The 19986-nt window shown below is 43.9% G+C and overlaps 1 protein-coding gene across 1 annotated transcript in view; it reads left to right on the top strand.

Moving 5' to 3' along the window:
- Nucleotides 1–19986, top strand: part of si:dkey-233k19.3 (dynein axonemal heavy chain 11) — a 171278-nt gene that overhangs the window by 119257 nt on the left and 32035 nt on the right. The window contains exons 66-70 of the mRNA XM_060920812.1: nucleotides 7246–7450; nucleotides 7613–7777; nucleotides 9243–9383; nucleotides 9539–9709; nucleotides 11480–11602. Of these exons, the coding sequence (XP_060776795.1) occupies nucleotides 7246–7450; nucleotides 7613–7777; nucleotides 9243–9383; nucleotides 9539–9709; nucleotides 11480–11602 (805 nt within the window). The remainder of the gene's footprint in view (nucleotides 1–7245; nucleotides 7451–7612; nucleotides 7778–9242; nucleotides 9384–9538; nucleotides 9710–11479; nucleotides 11603–19986) is intronic.

Below are 19986 nucleotides of genomic sequence, written 5' to 3'. Positions count from 1 at the left end.
TAGGTTATAAAAAATATCCCAAACTTTGAATATCCCACGGACCACCATTAAATCCATTATAGCAAAATGGAAAGAACATGGCACCACTACAAACCTGACAAGAGAAGGCCGCCCATCAAAACTCACAGACCAGCCAAGCAGGGCATTAATCAGAGATGCAACAAAGACACCAAAGATAACACTGAAGGAGCTGCAAAGATCCACACTGGAGATGGGAGTATCTGTCCATAGGACCACTTTAAGCCGTACACTCCACAGAGTGGGGCTTTATGGAAGAGTGGCCAGAAAAAAGTCATTGCTTAAAAAAAAATCACATTTGGAGTTTGCCCAACAGCCTGTGACAAACTCCCCAAACACATGGAAGAAGATTCTCTGGTCAAATGAGACTAAAATTGATCTTTTTGGCCATCATGGGAAATGCCATGTGTGGCGCAAACCCAACACCCTGAGAACACCATCCCTACAATCAAGCATGGTGGTGGCAGCATCGTGCTGTGGGGATGTTTTTCATCTGAAGGGACAGGAAAGCTGGTCAGGACTGAAGGAAAGATGGATGGCACTAAATACAGGGCAATTCTGGAGGAAAACCTGTTTGAGTCAGCCAGAGGTTTGAGACTGGGACAAAGGTTCATATTCCAGCAGGACAATGACCCTAAACATACTGCTAAAGCTACACTGGAGTTGTTTAAAGGAAAACATTTAAATGTCTTGGAATGGCCTAGTCAAAGCCCAGAACTCAATCCAATTGAGAATCTGTGGCATAACTTGAAGCAGTTTTGCCTTGAGGAATGGGCAAAAGTCCTAGTGGCTAGATGTGCTAAGCTAATAGAGACATACCCCAAGAGACTTGCAGCTGTAATTGTAGCAAAAGGTGGCTCTACAAAGTATTGACTTTGGGGGTGAATACCTATGCACATGCCAGATTTCTGTTTTTTTTTCATCTTAATTGTTGTTTGTGTCACAATAAAACAACAATTTTCACCTTTAAAGTTGTAGGCATGTTGTATAAATCAAATGGTGCTAACCCTCCAAAAATCCATTTTAATTCCAGCTTGTAATGCGACAAAACAGGACAAACACAAAAGGGGATGAATACTTTTGCAAGGCACTGTATTAAGATTTTAGCTATATTCACATCACATGTAAAAAAACAAAAACAAAAAAACCTGAAAATACAGTCTTCCAGCAAAGCTTATGCATGTATAGCGAGTTCTTCTTTAACACACAAATATGTCGACTTGGATCTTTTCACAAATTATTTTTTGCATGTCATCCTTAGAAGGCAATTTCATCTGGGTTTTCTGTTCGCACCGAAAAGCCGATAGTCAGATGTGACTTAGTACAATATGATAGGTTACTGTTTAAATTGTAGATGAATTAGTGTTGTGCGAGTTGAATTGAGGTGGGGGCAGTTGTATTGATCTTGCTTTCAGGGTGGGTGATAGATCTGCGTTTGTTTGCTCATATTCCTTGTGTGACTTGAATATGAAGCAGATCTCTTGAAGTGACTGATCAGCCTCGAGGTACTACAGGGACTTGGACAGCAAGTGGACTTTTATCCACTAACAGCTCCCAAAGAGTGCTGGTGGTGACAACAAGTCTTCATAGAAATACTTTGTGATAGAAGGTGCCATATAAACAATGACGAATTGAAAAGTATGAGTGCTGCCCTAGAACTTCGAAAGCACTTTTAGTTTTGGTTTTTCTTGTGTTTCAACTTTGTTAGATATAGATAAGTCAGTTTTATCATCGTCAATTTTGTCTATTTATGCGTTCTAAAATGTGACATATATCACAAAATGTATTGCTTATCAACCCAGAATATGTAATTTAAGCCAAAAAAAGTAGTATAATGTTTTAAATATTCTTAGCACCTTTTTTCAGCATTTAGTTATCAAGGTTACATTCTCTGTACCTGAAGTACCCTCACACATGTTTTTGGTAACCCGTGGCAGCGGCTCCATGTTTAATTTGACTATAAGTTTTTCCCGCTGGTGACCCACACTCTACTCTCCACCCGTGATCAATTCAGTCCGGCCGCAGCAGCCGTGATGAATCTGGTGTGGTTTCACAGCTGAAGTTCATTAATAATTGGAATGTTGCAGAGTGCAAAGTAATGAATACTAATTATTCCTTTCATGTCTGACAGAGGAGCATGAGCCAATCCATCAGCTGGGACTTTAATTTGGTGGAGTAATGGTTCTATCAATAGTACATTAATTCCGTCTTGTGAAGATATAGAGTTGAAGCAGACCCTGGCTTTGGTGGAAGCTCTGGCGTAAGAACCAGGGCTGTTGGCTGACTAGTGAGGGGTAATTAGAGAAAAATTAAAAGCCACCAGGTCTGGGCAGCCAGGCTTGATTTAATTGAAATGCAGATTGGGATAAATATTGGCTGCTGGGAATATGATCTTCCAGGTTTTATTTAATATCATTTGCCTGTGGTGGCTAGCTGTTATATTTGTCATCTTTTTCTGTTTCGCTCCAATTAGAGAGCTGGAAAAGTGACACTAAAACAACATTATAGATTATAAATTATTTTCACGGCGTAATTTATATGGCCCTGTTTTTTGGGGGAAAAAATGTAGCCCTTTTTTCAGAAAAATGTTGCCCTTCTATAGGCTGAATTTTCATGTTTTATTCATGGAGAATGAGTATTTAAAATAAACATATTAATATTCCTTTTCATATACAGTACTAGTGAAAAGTTTGGACACATTCATAGTTGACTTGTGCTGTAGGTTTGCACGGCAAAAAAATTGAAAACTGAATTTGAGGAGAAAATTACTTAATGCTAGTGAAATTATCTTTATGCATGGACAGAGATTTTTACTTGGTAAGACATCTTGGAATAAGTTGGTTGCAATCTAGAACTAGGTTTAATAATCTCAGAATTGGTGTCTTGTATTCTTCTAATAGGAAATGCTAGATCGTTTCAACTATATTCAAGATATTTTTACTTGCTAATGCATCGTTTTTTTTGGAGTGTGGTCACATGGGTGGCACGGTGGTGTAGTGGTTAGCACTGTCACCTCACAGCAAGAAGGTTCTGGGTTCGAGCCCTGTGGCCAAAGGGGGCCTTTCTGTGTGGTGTTTGCATGTTCTCCCCATGTCTGCAGGGGTTTCCTCCACAGTCCAAAGACATGCAGGTTAGGTTAAAGTCCACATCTTGGGTATATTTAGGAGCAAGATCAATGTAATTCTCTCATTTTATATTAAACTTTGGTCAAATATCGGTCACATTTTGCATTTTGTGCAATTTTTTTTACCTTGTGCAATACCAGAAAAATTCAGTTGAAATCAAGCCATTTGAAGCAAATTGGTTCACCTCTGAAAAAACTTGGCATTTGGATTTCCCGGCAAACGTTGATTTTTGTGACGTCACGCACGGGACGCCTCCTTCTGAATCCCCTGTCAGCGTTGATTTGTTTATGAGAAAACGACCTGGTGGTTTTCTGCAAATTTCTTCAACGTTATCACGTAATTATTAAAATGGTTAACAGCTGTATCGTAGGAGAGTGTAGCAACACCAATCATGATTGGATTAGTACTCATTGTTTTCCAAAAGACCGGACAATGACAGAGAAATGGGAGCACTTCGTGCCAGGCACCCGGAAAAAGCCGAGGACCAAGCAGAGCCGAGAAAAAGCCCAAGAAAATCGGCAATTCACAAGTTGACTGTTGCCAGGGTAAGAAATAAGAGAGGCTATACTCTAAATAAGGTGTTCCTGTGTTTGTGTGGTACATGGATAATGTTATTTACTGACACACACAAAAGTAAACAACACGAAAGCGCTGGGTGATAGTACACTTACTTCACATATCAAGGGATATGTGTGTCAGGGCTTGAGATCTTGGGACCTGTCAAACATTAAATGTATATACAACCCTGCTTAGCCGATTCCATGTGTGTAGCTTATGAAATCTTTCTCCTACAGTAGCCAGTACTCTTCTAAATGAAGAAATATATAAATACATAATAGTAATTAGAAAAAATATGATTTATGTAACAATAGATAGATGAGCATTGATACACGAATCCATGGGTTTAGAAGCTCAAGCAACAATTCCATATTTCAGTGCAAAATCGCTAGCTGCTAAACTTGGTCTACACAGACTGTGCACTGAATCCATGCAAGCTCTCGCAGCCTGCTGGCGGATCCACATGTGACGTCACAAATCTGGCTCCAGGCTCCCTTGGGATTTTTATTTTATTTTTTTCTGCTGTAGACAGATGGCCTTGTGCAAAATTACCCTTCTGGATGAGTGTGTAAAGGGACATACAGTAAATCCTCTAATACTGGCCTGTATTCCATTACTGGCCGGGACTCTAATATTGGCCGGTCTCGCTGTCGGAGGAGGTAAATAATGGCCGGACTCTAATACAGGCCGGGGCTATAACCAACGATGTTTCTGAGATCATAGTGGCCTAAAGGCCCGGTCCCACTGCACTTACGGATGCAAAGAGGATGTAAAACGTAAAAAAATCTTTGCCATCCATTGGAAAACGCTATGCATCCGTTGTGTACTCATTGCATACGTGCTTCATACGCTCTATCCATCGAGCATCCGTCCACTGTGATTTCATCCGCGCAAAAAGTTTTGAGCTGCACAAAACTTTTAGAACGGATGAACTTTCCGCCGTGTACGATGTAAATCCGCGACATATACGAGCAACAAACGTTCTATGTCCGTTATCATCCGTTAAACGTCTGCTGTATCCTCTCTGCATCCTCTGGGCATCCTCGCAACTCACATCCGCTGCAGCTGAAAACGGAAAGAGGGAGGAAAGATAAGGTACATGAAATGTCTATTCATCGTTAGTAGCACGGAAATAGAAAGGATGTAAGCGTATGCATCTCATATATAAAGTATTCAAAACGGACAAAGCGTTTATATCTGGGATGTATCTCGTATATTTTGGATGTCTGGAGTATGTCTAGAGTATGTAGAAGGACACCTAGCGGACAATCGATATTTTGTATAAAAAGGGGGAGAAAATCATCTAGTAGTAGAGATGTATCGATGTAGCCGCCAGCACGTCTTTCCGCTTTATGCTGACGGCGTGCGTGCTGCATCCCTTTATATCCGCGGAGCAGACGCAATTCATACCCCCCGCATGCGCAGTGAACGGTCTGCATCCGATATACGCGCAACATCCCCTTTGTTTCCGTTAGGCGTACGTGATGCATTCCCTTCATCTGCTATGCATCCGCTCTTTCTGCTATGCGTCCGCTTCTCAGTTATCACCGGTAACCCCTTCGGAGCTGTCATCCACTTCCATCCGCTTTCATCCGCTAGGCTTCCTATGAACATGCGTTTAACATCCCCGCTATATACTACCCACGTCCGTTCTTTTCCGTTCTGTTTTCGCCAATTTTCGCCAATTTTGTCCATTTCTGGGGCGGATGAAAACGGATAGAGCCACCCCCGAAATTTTGCTCGTCCGCTGTGTCCTTTTTGCATACGTTTTGTGTCCATTGGCCAGTGGGACCGGGCCTTTACACAATCGTTCCGATCTGAAAGACAATTGTGATCAGTGGCGCCGCCAGGCGTATGGCCGTATGCACTAGGCGTACCTTGGGGAGAGAGATATTTTTTTTAATTATAATTGTTACCTGAATGCTTTGGCAATGCAACATAATTTGAGAAAGAGAGAGAGAGAGAGAGAGAGAGAGAGAGACGTGTGTGTGCCGGCGCATTTGTGTGCTTCAGGAGTGGGCGGGGTGTGCGTGACCAAGAAAGCTCATTGGTCAATGCAGATATACTTTTCTTGCACCACTGAGATTCTCTCCAGTTTTGAGAAACGGAGACAGACAATCGTCAGTAGTCAGAGCTTGTGCGAGAATTTATTGAGAAGCAAGTCAAAAATGAGTAAACGAACCCTGAAACAAACGAGCTTGTTTCAGACTTTTACGAAAAAGTCCAAAAGCAGTGATCCAGGGGTGTCATCTGCTTGCCAGTCCTCTCCAGTATCAGCTAGTAACACGGCACCGGCAGCTTCCACTCCTCCGCAACCTAGCAGCAGTACGCTGCAGCTGGATGCTAGCTCAGTTCCTTTGAGGGAATTGCCTTCATCTACCTCTGAGTTTGAAACTAGCCATACGTCCAGTGAATTTCATATAAGAACACCTACATCTCCCCATGTCCCTTACGATCAGAAGTAGATGGTTGCTCCACCTTGCTGACAAATGAGCCATCAGATAGCTTTACTAATGAGCCACGAGTCAGCCCGCTATCACTGACATCAGATTTATCAGACATAGGTAAACTTCAACCAGATGCCTTAAAATGTGCACCGGACTCTGTAAAGCTCAATGTCCTACAGAACCGCTTCAAACCAGACAGAGGGTGGGTGGCTCCTTCTACTCTGATTTTCGGTAAACTCAGAAAAATACCCGAGGAGTTTTTCAACGAGTCTATGTACCCCACGTTGCGCTACAGTGTGTGTCAGAGTCGTGCGTGCGGTAGTGCTGAGCAAGTTCACTAGATTCTAATCGAGGCTATAAAGAGTTTATTGTTTATTGTCGTGTGTAGTTCACATATGTTGTTCAAATATCAGCCTGTGTTCATGGAAGGCTATTGTTCAATTTCAAGTTAAAGTTCCATCGTTGTTTTGTGTATAAGCCTATAGATCGACTCTTCATAGAAACTGCAGCACGCAAGCGGTTTTTTTTTTTGGGGGGGGGGGATTACACCGCTAGTGCGTACCTTACAGTTCAACCCTGCAGGCACCCCTGATTGTGATTACCGGTAGGTCTGGTGGTAACCAGGCAACCAAGCATCAACTTGACAAATAGACACAAAATCTCGTTTTTATTCATTCCACTGGTAGTCTGTTTTGCTCAAATAGAAATAGAGGCCTGCCTCTAATTCTGGCCTCCTTCCAATAATGGCCTGGACCAAGATGCACTTGAGTGAAATAAAGGCCCCGGCCTATATTAGAGGATTTACGGTACTTTCATATAAAAAACACTAAATTGGTCCAGAATATGCACTTTAACATGGGGCAGCCTTGGGCTGAAGTACCCTTGAGCAAGGCACCTAACCCCCACCTGCTCCCTGGGCGCCGTAGGCTGCTCACTGCTCTGGGTATGTGTGTGTGTTCACTGCTTCAGATGGGTTAAATGCAGAGAGGAATTTGAGTGTGCATGTGACAAATAAAGGCTTCTTCTTCTTCTTCTTCTAAATGATACTGTACTTTACACCCACTTCAAGTGATTTATGCTGTACAATGTGTCCACAGGTGTATCAGGCTGGGGGATCGAGATTGTGAGTATAACAGCAAGTTCCGTCTTCTTCTACACACAAGGCTGGCCAACCCTGACTTCCCTCCTGAGCTGCAAGCCCAGACCACCTTCATTAACTTCACAGTGACGCAGGCTGGCCTGGAGGAGCAGCTCCTGGGACAGGTGGTCAGCCATGAGAGGCCTGACCTGGAGACCATGAAGGTTAGACAACACTAACACTGCACCACCAAACTTCACACTCCCTAACTAAACACTTGCTCATAGTTATTCCAAAGGAAAAATAAAGAATAATCTGCACAAGTACCAACTTAACCCTTAAATGTTTAAAAGTTCTTTCATAAAGTCAGTCCTTCCTCAATCCAGTTGGAGCTGAGCACTCAGCAGAACCTGTGTCAGATAGAGCTGAAGAAGTTGGAGGATGAGCTGCTGAGCAGGTTGTCTGCTGCTGAGGGTAGCTTTTTGCGAGATGCAGCATTAGTGGAACAGCTGGAGCACACAAAGAACACTACTGCACACATCCAAAACAAGGTGGGAGAATCCCGGAGAGCATTTCACGACACTGTTGTATCATAGGATTGGCAATACAGTCAAAGTATAAAACTGTCTTCATGTTGTAGTATAACAGTGTAAAGAGTATAGAAGCATTAACTCTATCTGTTCATTTGTCATAATTGTTTTGATGGTTAACAGAAAGGCAAACTCAACATTTCTGTTGACTGTATATGTGCATATATAAAAGTATTAAAGGGATCCTCCAGCGGATTTACTCTTAAACTTGTGCTAAGTAAAAGTATTCGTTGATTTCAACAGTCAAACATTCATTTTTAGAGACCAAATAGCGTTCTAGAAAAATGAATTTTTATTAAAATACCAGATGGGCATCCTACGGAAGTGACGTATGCGATGACGTGGCATAGTGGAAGTTTGGAGCAACTCGGCTGTTTATATCCTCTGCTTACATCGTGGTTTTGTTAGTTTGACAAGTATTTTTACCGAATTTATAGGCTTTTAAATAAGTATGCCGCATTGCATAGCATATAAATGCCAAAATGATGCTAAAAAGAAGGACAAGAAGATATCTTTTCACCGTTTATCTGGCCAGAATCATCTGACTATTCGCAAGAAATGGATTCATGCCATCAGAAGACCTCAAAACAATCTGCCTGCGGTGCTCTACTTATGCTCCGAACATTTTGAATCATCCTGTTTCGATGCATCGACGGAATTAAAAGCAAGATTAATGGGGGCTTCCAGAATAAAAAGAAAGAAAAGATGATGCCGCGCCAACAATATTTGCCCATCGTTCAGCTCCAAAAGTCCACCGATGCAGTGTTGAACGGCAACAAAGACAACAACATCGGGAGGTTAGTTTTGACTTTGTTCTACTGGTGATTCTTTGTAGTACACAGGGACGGATCCAGCCCAAGAATCTTACAGATGCACATTTGCAGAAATATTTTCACTAAGTTTACCAGATCGCTATAGATTTTCACAGGGGCGTAGAGTACGCCAAGCCCTTTCTGAAGAGGGCAGCCACGGCCTGCTACGACTGCGGCTCGGCCCGGTCTGTTGGTTGAGCGTGGCTATAGCCCATGTAGCCGCCTAGTGGTAAAGTAAACAAACACCCCATGACCGATTCCAAGTGGTGCATATATATTTCTGCACGCGCATCAGTCTGGATCCGTCCCTGGTATATTATATTAAAGTGTCTCATTAGATGATTCATTTCAACTCTACTACTAACAAAACCACGATGTAAGCAGAGGATATAAACAGCCGAGTTGCTCCAAGCTTCCACTACGCCACGTCATCGCATACGTCACTTCTGCAGGAGGCCCATCTGGTATTTTAATAAAAATGTATATTTCTAGAACACTATTTGGTCTCCAAAAATGAATGTTTGACTGTTGAAATCTACGGATACTTTTACTTAACATAAGTTTAAGAGTAAATCCGCTGGAGGCTCCCTTTAATGTTACTGTGTCTCACACAGGTCATAGAGGCAAGAGAGAATGAAATGAAAATCAATGAGATCTGTGAGCTCTACCGTCCTGTAGCACAGAGAGCTACTCTTCTTTACTTTATCATTAAAGAGCTACACAACATCAATCCCATGTACCAGTATTCCTTTAAGGTAAAACTACACTATATTGATATTCCATTTTGCATCAGTATCTTGTTGAAGTAAAAGGCAAAGGAATCATCCCAAATAAAGGGGTTTCAGATTTCTTTGAATTTTAGTTGTTAAAAAAAATATTGCATTGCAGTTACTGTCATTCACATCTGTAGGCTTTTAGTGGAGTATTCCACAAAGCAATAGAGCAAACTCCACGATATGAAGACGTCGCAGCGCGTGTCCATTCCCTCACTGAGGCTGTCACTTACTCTATCTTCATGTACACCAGTCAGGGCCTCTTCCAGAAGGACAGACTCACCTTTCTGACCCACACTGCCTTCCAGGTGAGGGGGCGCACCACACTGGCACATCTACACACCCTTACCTCTCTGCCTCCCTCCCTTCCTTTTTCAGTGCTCTGTCATATACATCAGTCATTGTGCTTTTCTGCCCCTACATTAACTTCAATTAGACCCTGTCAGAGGAACATGCTCCGTTTCTATTGATTAACCCTTAGAGTTGAAGCACGCTTTCCCCTCAGGCTGTCAGCACTGACAAAGCTCTGACAGAAGGGAAGGAGCAGGATGCAAATCCCTGTGAGGAGAGCAGCTGTTTCACCCGCTGTTGTCTGTGTACATGTATTGTCCTCCCTAAACCACATCAAACTGAGTCAACTTTTTTTTTTAATTAGCATTTAACAAATAAAAGTTATGATTATGTACAGTACCAGTCAAAAGTTTAGACGCACCTGCTCATTCATTTTTCTGTAGTAATCCATATTATGTCAAGAAACCGCTCAACTAAGTAAAGAGAAACGACATCCATCATTACTTTAAAGGTAGACTGCCTTTCAGATTTTTCAAGTGTAGGTCATAAAAAGAATTTTCCCTGACACCCAATTATTTTTGTTTAGTGGACCGAAAGCTACTGAATTCAAATCACAGACTTCCAATTTTATTAGTTTTTTTTAAATTAAATAGAACAATTAATGAATTTAGAGCCATGTGGCCCTAAATTCTCCGCTATATTTTCCTGCTTCACCATGACCCAATTCAAGATACTACATCATGCATCACATGGTGGGCTTTTCCCATTCGCATTGTGGGATACAAATTTGAAACAGGAGAGAAAAATGGAGGACACGAATGTGCGAATGAAACGTGAAAGACCAACTACAGTAACGGAAAGCAAGAAGAAACGACATTATGTTGCGAAGGAAAGGAAACGCAGGACCAAACTAATAAATATCGGCGGTCAGCGAGCACCTCAGTGTGATCAGCTGTTCATTTAGCGACAGAATGATGGAACTGTCAGTGTACGGTCAAAGGTAAACCTATAGATGGTAGTAATGCAACACTGTGGATGCCAGCTGTTGTAAAACCCAAAAGAAGAAGGTAAACCTGCGCATGCGCACACGGACTTCCTCTGTCTGCTTGACTGTGTGAAGCGAGCGATTTCATGCACATTATTTGCTTGGGAATCCCCTCAAATTAAATAATTTCCCAGCCACAGAATGGACTGATATTTTGTGAATTATTACAGAAATAAACATGGATCACAATGACCAAATTTCAAAGGGAACTAAATTTCACTGATTTTTATGAAATCAAAAGGCCATCTAGCTATAAGACATGAAGTGACTTTTAATTAATAAAAATAAAGAAAAAACACTGAATTAGAAAATGTGTCCAAACTTTTGACTGGTACTGTACCTGCTACATCTCCTAATCATGACATGAATTCAAAACAGATTCATTGGGTCTTTGATGACAAGGTTAAAGATATCCTAACTAAGATGGTATCTTTCTATAAGGAAACTGAGACTATCCCAAAGGGGCTTGGTGATCTTCGACTGTCAGTTCATCTATCACTATTATTAGAGTTGAGGAATTGAGTGGCTATGACTAAGAATTAATTTACAGAGAACACTTCTTAATTTTTTTTTCTTTGAGCAAATGTATTGCAACAATTCTGACAACAGTTTTAAATTAATGTCAATAGTCCAATCCGCTAATCCATGTACAGAGAATGGGGTTATGGTCCTTCAATGCCAAACAAACATATGTGTCATACCAAGGTACTGTGTTTTAATCATCATTATCTGGTTTCTTTAGATTCTCCTGATGAAAGGGTCTATTGAATCAGAGGAGCTGAATCTTCTTTTGCGTTTCCCAGTGGAATTCAGCAGTGGAAGTCCTGTCAGCTTCCTGTCTACTCAGGCCTGGGGAGCCATCAGGGTAAACAGTATTTGATGCAGATGTATTATTAAATAATTTAAGTCAGTGTTTCTCAACCACTAGGCCGTGGCCCATTAGTGGGCTGTGAAGCACCATCTAGTGGGCCGCAATTTTTTTTTTCAAGCTTAAAGCCAAATACTAAATAGTTCAGGATGTCGTAGTGTCCCAAATCCGGTAGCTGGTTTGCCATACACTTTCCAAGTGGAATAAATAGATTTGTGGGCAAATTAAGAAGAACAAGCCTTTATTTTGTCACATTCCTCCTCTACATTTAGCATGCACGTGTGTGCGCACAGAGAAAGAGAGAGAAAGAGCACGTGCGCAGAATAAATAAATACATTTGTAGACTAGTTATATGGATCTATGATGCCTGCTGGAAGAGAAGAGCAGGGAGGATTGAGAATCGAGTGGCTGTCATTTGTTTACACCCAATACTAAAACTTGTAATGTTCTAGCAACCTTCTCAAAGACGTGTACAAAAAGCCCAGAAATTCTTCCTTACCCCAGGCAAAAATGATACAGGATTTATCTTGTAGTGCCCTGATCCCCAGATCTTCAACCCAGCCACACATATAAAAAGTTGTACCCCTCCATGCTCTTCCAGTGTGGCGAAATACATTCTGCCCCTGAGACATTACGTTTTCCCCTGTGACTGTCACCTTCAAGAGCACACTAACACGACACAGCATTCACCTCATTAACATTGTTTCTTCACGCAACACGCAACACCTGTGAACGCTGATTGGGGGAGTGGCCAAGCGTGGTTGACGAAGCACTTCCTTTAAATGTCACTATGTTGCATCCGTAGCTAGGAGAGGGAGTGTAGCGCAGCAGAGCAGTGCAGAGCTCCGTTTGGTTCCTGTGCGAGCAAAGCATGAAGGTGCGATTCTGGAGTAGAAGCTAAACCGAGTGGAACACTTGTACATTGTTGCTGATGACGAAATTTGCGGCGGAGATTGCAAGCCGACCCAAGCAAGATTTCCGTGACGGAGGAACATCGCAAGCCACAGGTGAGAGGGGCTAATAGCTACTTCAAGCCGATGCGGGAAGCAGATGGCTAAGGTCTGTTGAAGCTTCGGATCCAGGACAGTCCAGTTTACATAGCCAGCTCCAGAACTGTGAGTTAAATCCACACGCCCCTTGTTGCTCGTTTACCAAGCGCTACTGGAGCTACAAACGCTCTCTCTCCCTCTACACACACTAACATTCACAAACATACAAGCCCAAACACACACACCCACATGAACACTGGGTTTACACGACATTTTTGTTTGTTTTTCATGCCCCTTTCGCCGTATTGGGAGCATAAGTGTGTTGAACATTATGGAGTTGTATTGATGCCTTTTTTTTTTGTGTGAATAAGTAAACAGAATATGCACATTTAAAACCTACTTTTTGTTACTGTTTTATTATTGCTGGCGGTGGTTACTTTTAGTTAAGTGGCAGGATTTTGGGCCTGCCTGGCACCCGAACTAAATTTATACTTGAACCTTGGGTAGCACCATTACAGAATTGGCACCCGAACAGGGACTTGAACTGTAATTAACGGGACTATGAACTGAAATTTAACTGAAATGAGCGTTTGATTCCCCTGTCTTGCTTGCTGCCAACTCCTACATTTACATACACTACTCGTGCACACACAAGCGTGTGCACATACTTGCATCACATATAGAAACACACACAAGGAGAAAATTAACATTCTCTGGAACACGAACTCTGTTGTGGACTTAAGTAGTGCTTAGTGACTGCTCTTTGGACTTTTTGGACTTGTGGGACACTTAAAAAAAAAAAAAAAGTGGAAAAAAAAACTACTGTTGAATTGAGCGCTGTATTGATGGTGGTGTGTATGCTATGCTGTGCCATCACTGCTATGCTGTTTTTTCACTGATACTGTGCTGATATTGGTGTTTTGAACCTGTGCTCAGGTCTGTGTTGAATTTTTATCACCCTGCTGAATTTTCTTTGTGTGATAATTGCCTGGGTATTTCCCTATTGGTTTACATGTCTCTTTGGTAACTGTGTAACTTGTTACTTTTCAAGTGGGGCACATTTTGCTACAAACATACAGACACACAAAAACACAAACATTTCAAACATCATTTTTCACATCATTTAATAATCAATAACACAACCTTTAGTGCATGGTGAGCTGTCTAAAGCCGCAATGTCAGAACAGGAGAGCCACACAGACGTCCCCACGTCTCCTGAAACACAAACCTCACCACCTGACATAAGCACACCTCAAGTTGAGCATCGGGTGTTCCTCCATCTTCCTTGGCATAGCGATGCCTCTTTCTTTCTCACTAGCCCTGGACTTCTTGGTACTGCTACTGCAGACCAGCTGCCTATTGTGTCTACAGCGCCCCCTTCATTGACCGCAGAGCCGTCCAACCTGCTAACAGCTGCGCTACAGACTACTGGTTCAGACTACACTCAGGCCGCAGCTGCCTCTCCATTAGATATGGATTTGGACACTACTCCATCATGGTCTTCAGACACCTCAGTACAGCATGACTTGCCTACGGAGCTCCCAACACCAGCACAAAAGCTCAGCGCACTGGCGCTAAAAACTCCTGACAACTGGGCCCTGATATTTCAGAAACTGGAACAACAGGACGCTCAACTCGGTAAGGTCACTAAACTAGTGGCCAGGAGCTGTTTTCACTTGGAGGCCAAGTTGGAGGTAGTGTCTGAAACGGCAAAAACAGAATTCGCAAAACTCAGTGCAGCACTCACAGCTAGTACACAGAAAACAGAGAATGAATGGGATAAGTTGCTGAAGGCCATTAAAACCATTATCACAGAATAAGTTAAAAACCAAAGTATTACACAACTGGAAGAAATCCGTTTCATGGTCGAACAGTTACAGGTCGAGGTACAGCAGGAGATCTTGTCCCAGAGGAGGGCTGTTGCAGCAGACTGTGGACACCTGTCACAGAACATGGACAGCTGTGTTAGAATTACCAACCAAATAAACACATCTTTAGGACATCTACCAGCACACATAACAAAAGAGTACAACATACTTACCAACAAGATAACAGAGTTAGAGAAAAAGATTGAGCAACTCGTCTCAACCACATCTCCTCTTCCTGGCATGAGGCCATCAGTAACCCCACACACTACAGCTACAGCCACTCCAGCTTCACTGCCCAGCCACTCCAACTTCATGCCCACCACGCCACCTACTGGAACAAAGTCTGATCATCTAAAAGTTCTAAAACTGTCATTTCCTACCTTTGGCAAAGCAAGCGACGATCCAGACCCTGTCCTTTACCTCTCTAAGTGCCGTGACTTTCTAGCCATTCACCCTCTGTCTGATGCAGAGATTCTGGCTACCTTCCAAACTGTCCTGCACAGCACAGCCAGAGATTGGTGGGAGATTGCCATGACTGAGGTCCTTACCTGGGCCCAGTTCCAGAAAAGGTTTCTGTCAGCGTTCCTGTCTGATGATTACAAAGAGGAGCTCATGGACCGAGTACGAAACCGACGGCAGAAAGAAAACGAGTCCATCCGTGATTTTGCCTTCTCTCACCATGCCCTTTGTAAACAATGGAAACCCACCATCACTGAGGCTGAGATAGTGAAGCTCATTCTAAAAAATGTCAAGCCATGGCTGGCTACCTACCTACGGGGTCGGGCTCAGAATGTTGAAGAGTTGGTGAAGCTCGGCCATCAGCTGGAAAAAGACTTAGAACAACAGTCCTTGTATGAAACACAGCATGGTATGCATGACAAAAGTGCACAGAGGGTGAAAAACACTCCCAAATCTACAGACTTGGACACGCCTTCTATTATGTACTGGCGCTGTAAAGGTCAACATCCACCTGGCTCTTGCCCTCAATACCAACCATCTCCTGGAGGCCGTCACCACACAACACTGTCCCAAGAATGCGTCTCGACCATCTAAGCCAGCACAGCAGGGCAATGGCAACATCAACCTTACCACAACACCGGGAAGCACCTTCAATATTCCCCGGCAGCTGGTAGTCACAGTCAACATCGGACCTTGGAATGGCAGGGCTATCATTGATACTGGGGCAAGCTACACACTCATCCACGAACAGGTCTGGAAAGCTCTCAAAAGGCCCAAGGAAGACCTGGAGCCTTGGACAAGTGGACCTCTCTTCCTCGCTAATGGAGAGACTGAGACACCCCTTGGAAAGGCTGTAGTAACCGTCAACTTGGGTGAGGTTTCATGCACATATGAGGTGGCAGTCCTGTCCCCAAAAGCTTTGGCCTACAAAGCAGTTCTTGGCCTCAATTACTTATTTCACAGCAGACTGCAAATCCATGCAGCTGACTGTCAGTACAGTTTCAAGGGGAGACCAGAGAGATATCTGTTCCAGCAGAATGATGAACAAACCACCCTTTACACTGCACCACTTGGGGCTACTCTTATGTCTTGCATACCCCTTTCTTGCTTGCCCCCACAGCCTGTGGCACTCACCGCTCAAGACTACATTGATCTTGCAGTAGAGAATGCTGAGGTGAAAGAGTGGGAGAAGGCTGGTCTTAGACAGCTTCTGGAGTCCAAACCAGATCTATGTTCTTTGAAGCCAGGAAGGACTGACGTGTTAAAAGCACCACATCCATACCACCAGTGAAGTGCCGATCAAGCAAAAACCCTACAGGATGTCTGCGCAAAAACGTCAAGTCGTGGAGCAGCATCTGAAGGACATGCTTGATCAAGGTGTGATCGAACCATCTTACTCCGGGTGGACCTCACCAGTCGTCCTTGTCCCAAAGAAATGTGGAACACTTAGGTTCTGTGTTGATTACAGAAAGTTAAATGCAGTCACAGAAACCGACGCATACCCACTGCCCAACATCAATGAACTTCTAGAGTCACTTGCTGGCTCCACTGTCTTCTCCACTCTAGGCCTAAACAGTGGCTATTGGCAGGTCACCATGGACTCCGCAAGTGTGGCCAAGACAGCTTTTGTGGCCCACATGGGCACTTTCCAGTTCAAAGTCATGCCTTTTGGATTCAAAAATGCCCCAGCCAGTTTCCAACGCTTAATGGATCTGGTGTTGGCTGAGCTTAAAGGAAAAGTGTGTCTAGTGTACCTAGATGATATTGTGATCTACTCACCATCCATCCAACATCATTTCCAAGACCTTCATGCCGTTCTGAAAAAGCTTCAAGCAGCAGGACTCACCTTGAACCTGAAAAAGTCCAAGTTCTGCATGAAGGAGATAAAGTACCTGAGCCATGTTGTCTCCGCCTAAGGAACCACTGCAGACCCCATGAAGGTGGAGGCCATCAAGGCTTACCCGGCTCCAACAATGATCAAGGAGGTGCAGAGATTCCTTGGCCTTGCAGGATGGTACCACCGGTTTGTACCTGGATTCTCTCAAATCGCAGAACCACTCAACGCTCTCAAGAAGAAAGGCCATGTCTTCCAGTGGGATGAGAAGTGTGAGAAAGCTTTTCAAACCTTAAAAGACCACCTTACGTCTCCTCCTGTCCTTGGTCATCCTGACCTAGAACTTCCTTTCTTCGTCTACACAGACGCCAGTGACTTGGGGCTTGGTGCCATCTTGGCACAAAAGAAGGGGATCGGCCATGAAGAGGTCATTGCTTTCACAAGCAGAAGTTTAAACAAGGCTGAAAGGAACTACTCTGTGACAGAGAAGGAATGTCTCGCGGTCATCTGGGCGCTGGAAAAATGGCAGCACTACCTGGAACCCAAATTGTTCACAGTAGTGACTGACCATGCCTCCTTGCAGTGGGTATTCAGCAGCACCAAGACCTCCAGTCGTCTCCTCCGTTGGGTCCTTCGCCTCCAGAAGTTCAAATTTATCATTGAATACTACAAAGGGAAACTCAATGTAGCACCGGATGCCCTTTCTCGATGTCCTGTGGGGCCTTCGTGCATGTTGGCTGTGAGCCAAAAGGAACCACAAGATTTTCCCTTCTCCACCATGACCTTGTGGGAGGAGCAGCACAAAGACCCCCAGATAGAGAAAATCATGAAAGATCTGGCTGAAGGCTGTGAAGACGTCGGAGAGAACTACGCCATGGTTGATGACCTGCTTTACAGAATGATCAAGCTGGATGACGATGACAAGAAGCATCACTTTCGTGTGTGGATACCAAAGACACTAATACCTCCACTCCTGGCAGGATACCATGACTCCCACTGGTGTGGACACCAAGGTATGTTCAAGACCTACAAACGTATTCACAACGTGGCTTTCTGGCCTAAGGTGTGGGACGAAGTGCGGAGCTATGTTCGTGCCTGTACAGTTTGCCAGACACGCAAAGGAGACAACCAGAAGCCATGTGGGAAACTCCAACAAACCATTGTGAGCTATCCCAATGAGATGCTTGGAGTTGACCTCATGGGACCTCTACCCCGCAGTCCGGACAGATATGAATATCTACTTGTCCTCGTCGATTATTACACCCGCTGGGTAGAGTTATTTCCCCTCTGTACAGCATCCTCTGCCGTGGTAGCCCGCATCATCCGTGATGAAATACTTACCCGCTGGGGTGTACCCGATTATATCCTGTCTGATAGAGGGCCTCAGTTTGTGTCCAGCTTGTTCAAGGAACTCTGTCACACCTGGTCAGTCACCCCCAAACTTACCACAACGTACCATCCACAAACCAACCTGACTGAAAGGGTTAACAGGAATCTGAAATCCATGATTGCATCCTATGTCTCAGATAACCATCGAAAATGGGACCAATACTTACCTGAATTCCGATTTGCCCTCAACTCTGCTGTTCATGAGATGACTGGGACTACTCCTGCTGAGCTGCACCTTGGGAGAAAGCTGCATAGTCCCATGGACAAACTCCTCAGAGGACAAAACCTTACCCCTGACGACGCCGGATACGATGTTGTGCGACACCTAAAAGACCTGCAAAAGAAAGCACACATTAGCAGTAAGAAAGCAAAGGCAAGACAACTTAGGAACTACAACAAGAACAGAAAAGAAGTTCAGTACGTACCTAAGGACAGAGTGTGGGTGCACAACCATGCTCAGTCATCTAGGGCCAAACACTTTTCTGCAAAGCTGGCACCAAAGTGGAAGGGACCCTACAGAGTCTTGCGGCAGTTGGGTCCTTTGAACTTTGAGGTGGTACGGGAAGACTCTGGGGAAGACCTGAGCAATGTCCACATCAACAACCTCAAACCCTGCTTTCCCACAGCAGCTGAGATTGAGAGACAGGAAATGGAGGCACTGTCTAAAGTCTTTGAGGACGATTCTGATGATGAAGACTTTCTCGGCTTCACTTAGTCTCATGTCTCTTGCCAACCATGGGTTGTCTTCCCATGGAGGGGGGGAATGTGGCGAAATACATTCTGCCTCGAGACATTACGTTTTCCCCTGTGACTGTCACCTTCAAAAGCACACTAACACGACACAGCACTCACCTCATTAACATTGTTTCTTCACACAACACGCAACACCTGCGAACGCTGATTGGGGGAGTGGCCACGCGTGGTTGACGAAGCACTTCCTTTAAATGTCACTATGCTGCATCTGTAGCTAGGAGAGGGAGTGTAGCGCAGCAGAGCAGTGCAGAGCTCCGTTTGGTTCCTGTGCGAGCAAAGCGTGAAGGTGCAATTCTGGAGTAGAAGCTAAACCGAGTGGAACACTTGTACATTGTTGCCGATGACGAAATTTGCGGCGGAGATTGCAAGCCGACCCAAGCAAGATTTCCGTGACGGAGGAACATCGCAAGCCACAGGTGAGAGGGGCTAATAGCTACTTCAAGCCGATGCGGGAAGCGGATGGCTAAGGTCTGTTGAAGCTTCGGATCCAGGACAGTCCAGTTTACACAGCCAGCTCCAGAACTGTGAGTTAAATCCACATGCCCCTTGCTGCTCGTTTACCAAGCGCTACTGGAACTACAAACGCTCTCTCTCCCTCTACACACACTAACATTCACAAACATACAAGCCCAAACACACACACCCACACACCAACACTGGGTTTACACGACATTTTTGTTTGTTTTTCATGCCCCTTTCGCCATATTGGGAGCATAAGTGTGTTGAACATTATGGAGTTGTATTGATGCCATTTTTTTTTTTGTGAATAAGTAAACAGAATATGCATGTTTAAAACCTACTTTTTGTTATTGTTTTATTATTGCTGGCGGTGGTTACTTTTAGTTAAGTGGCAGGATTTTGGGCCTGCCTGGCACCCGAACTAAATTTATACTTGAACCCTGGGTAGCACCGTTACACCAGGTTTTCATCTGTGTGTCCGTGTAGTAGAACGATGTCTGCAGCACCAGGTAGTTTGAGATGTCGGGGAACTCAATGGATTGATAATTTTCCAACTCATAATGAATGAATAACTTTATTTAAACACAATAAGTTGATCAGCAGAGCTGGTGGGGTCGTGCATGTACACAT

Source organism: Neoarius graeffei, chromosome 5 (assembly GCF_027579695.1).
Source record: "Neoarius graeffei isolate fNeoGra1 chromosome 5, fNeoGra1.pri, whole genome shotgun sequence".
Classification (NCBI taxonomy): domain Eukaryota; kingdom Metazoa; phylum Chordata; class Actinopteri; order Siluriformes; family Ariidae; genus Neoarius; species Neoarius graeffei.
Note: the sequence above shows the minus strand (reverse complement) of the source record. Positions and strands in the feature narration are given on the sequence as shown.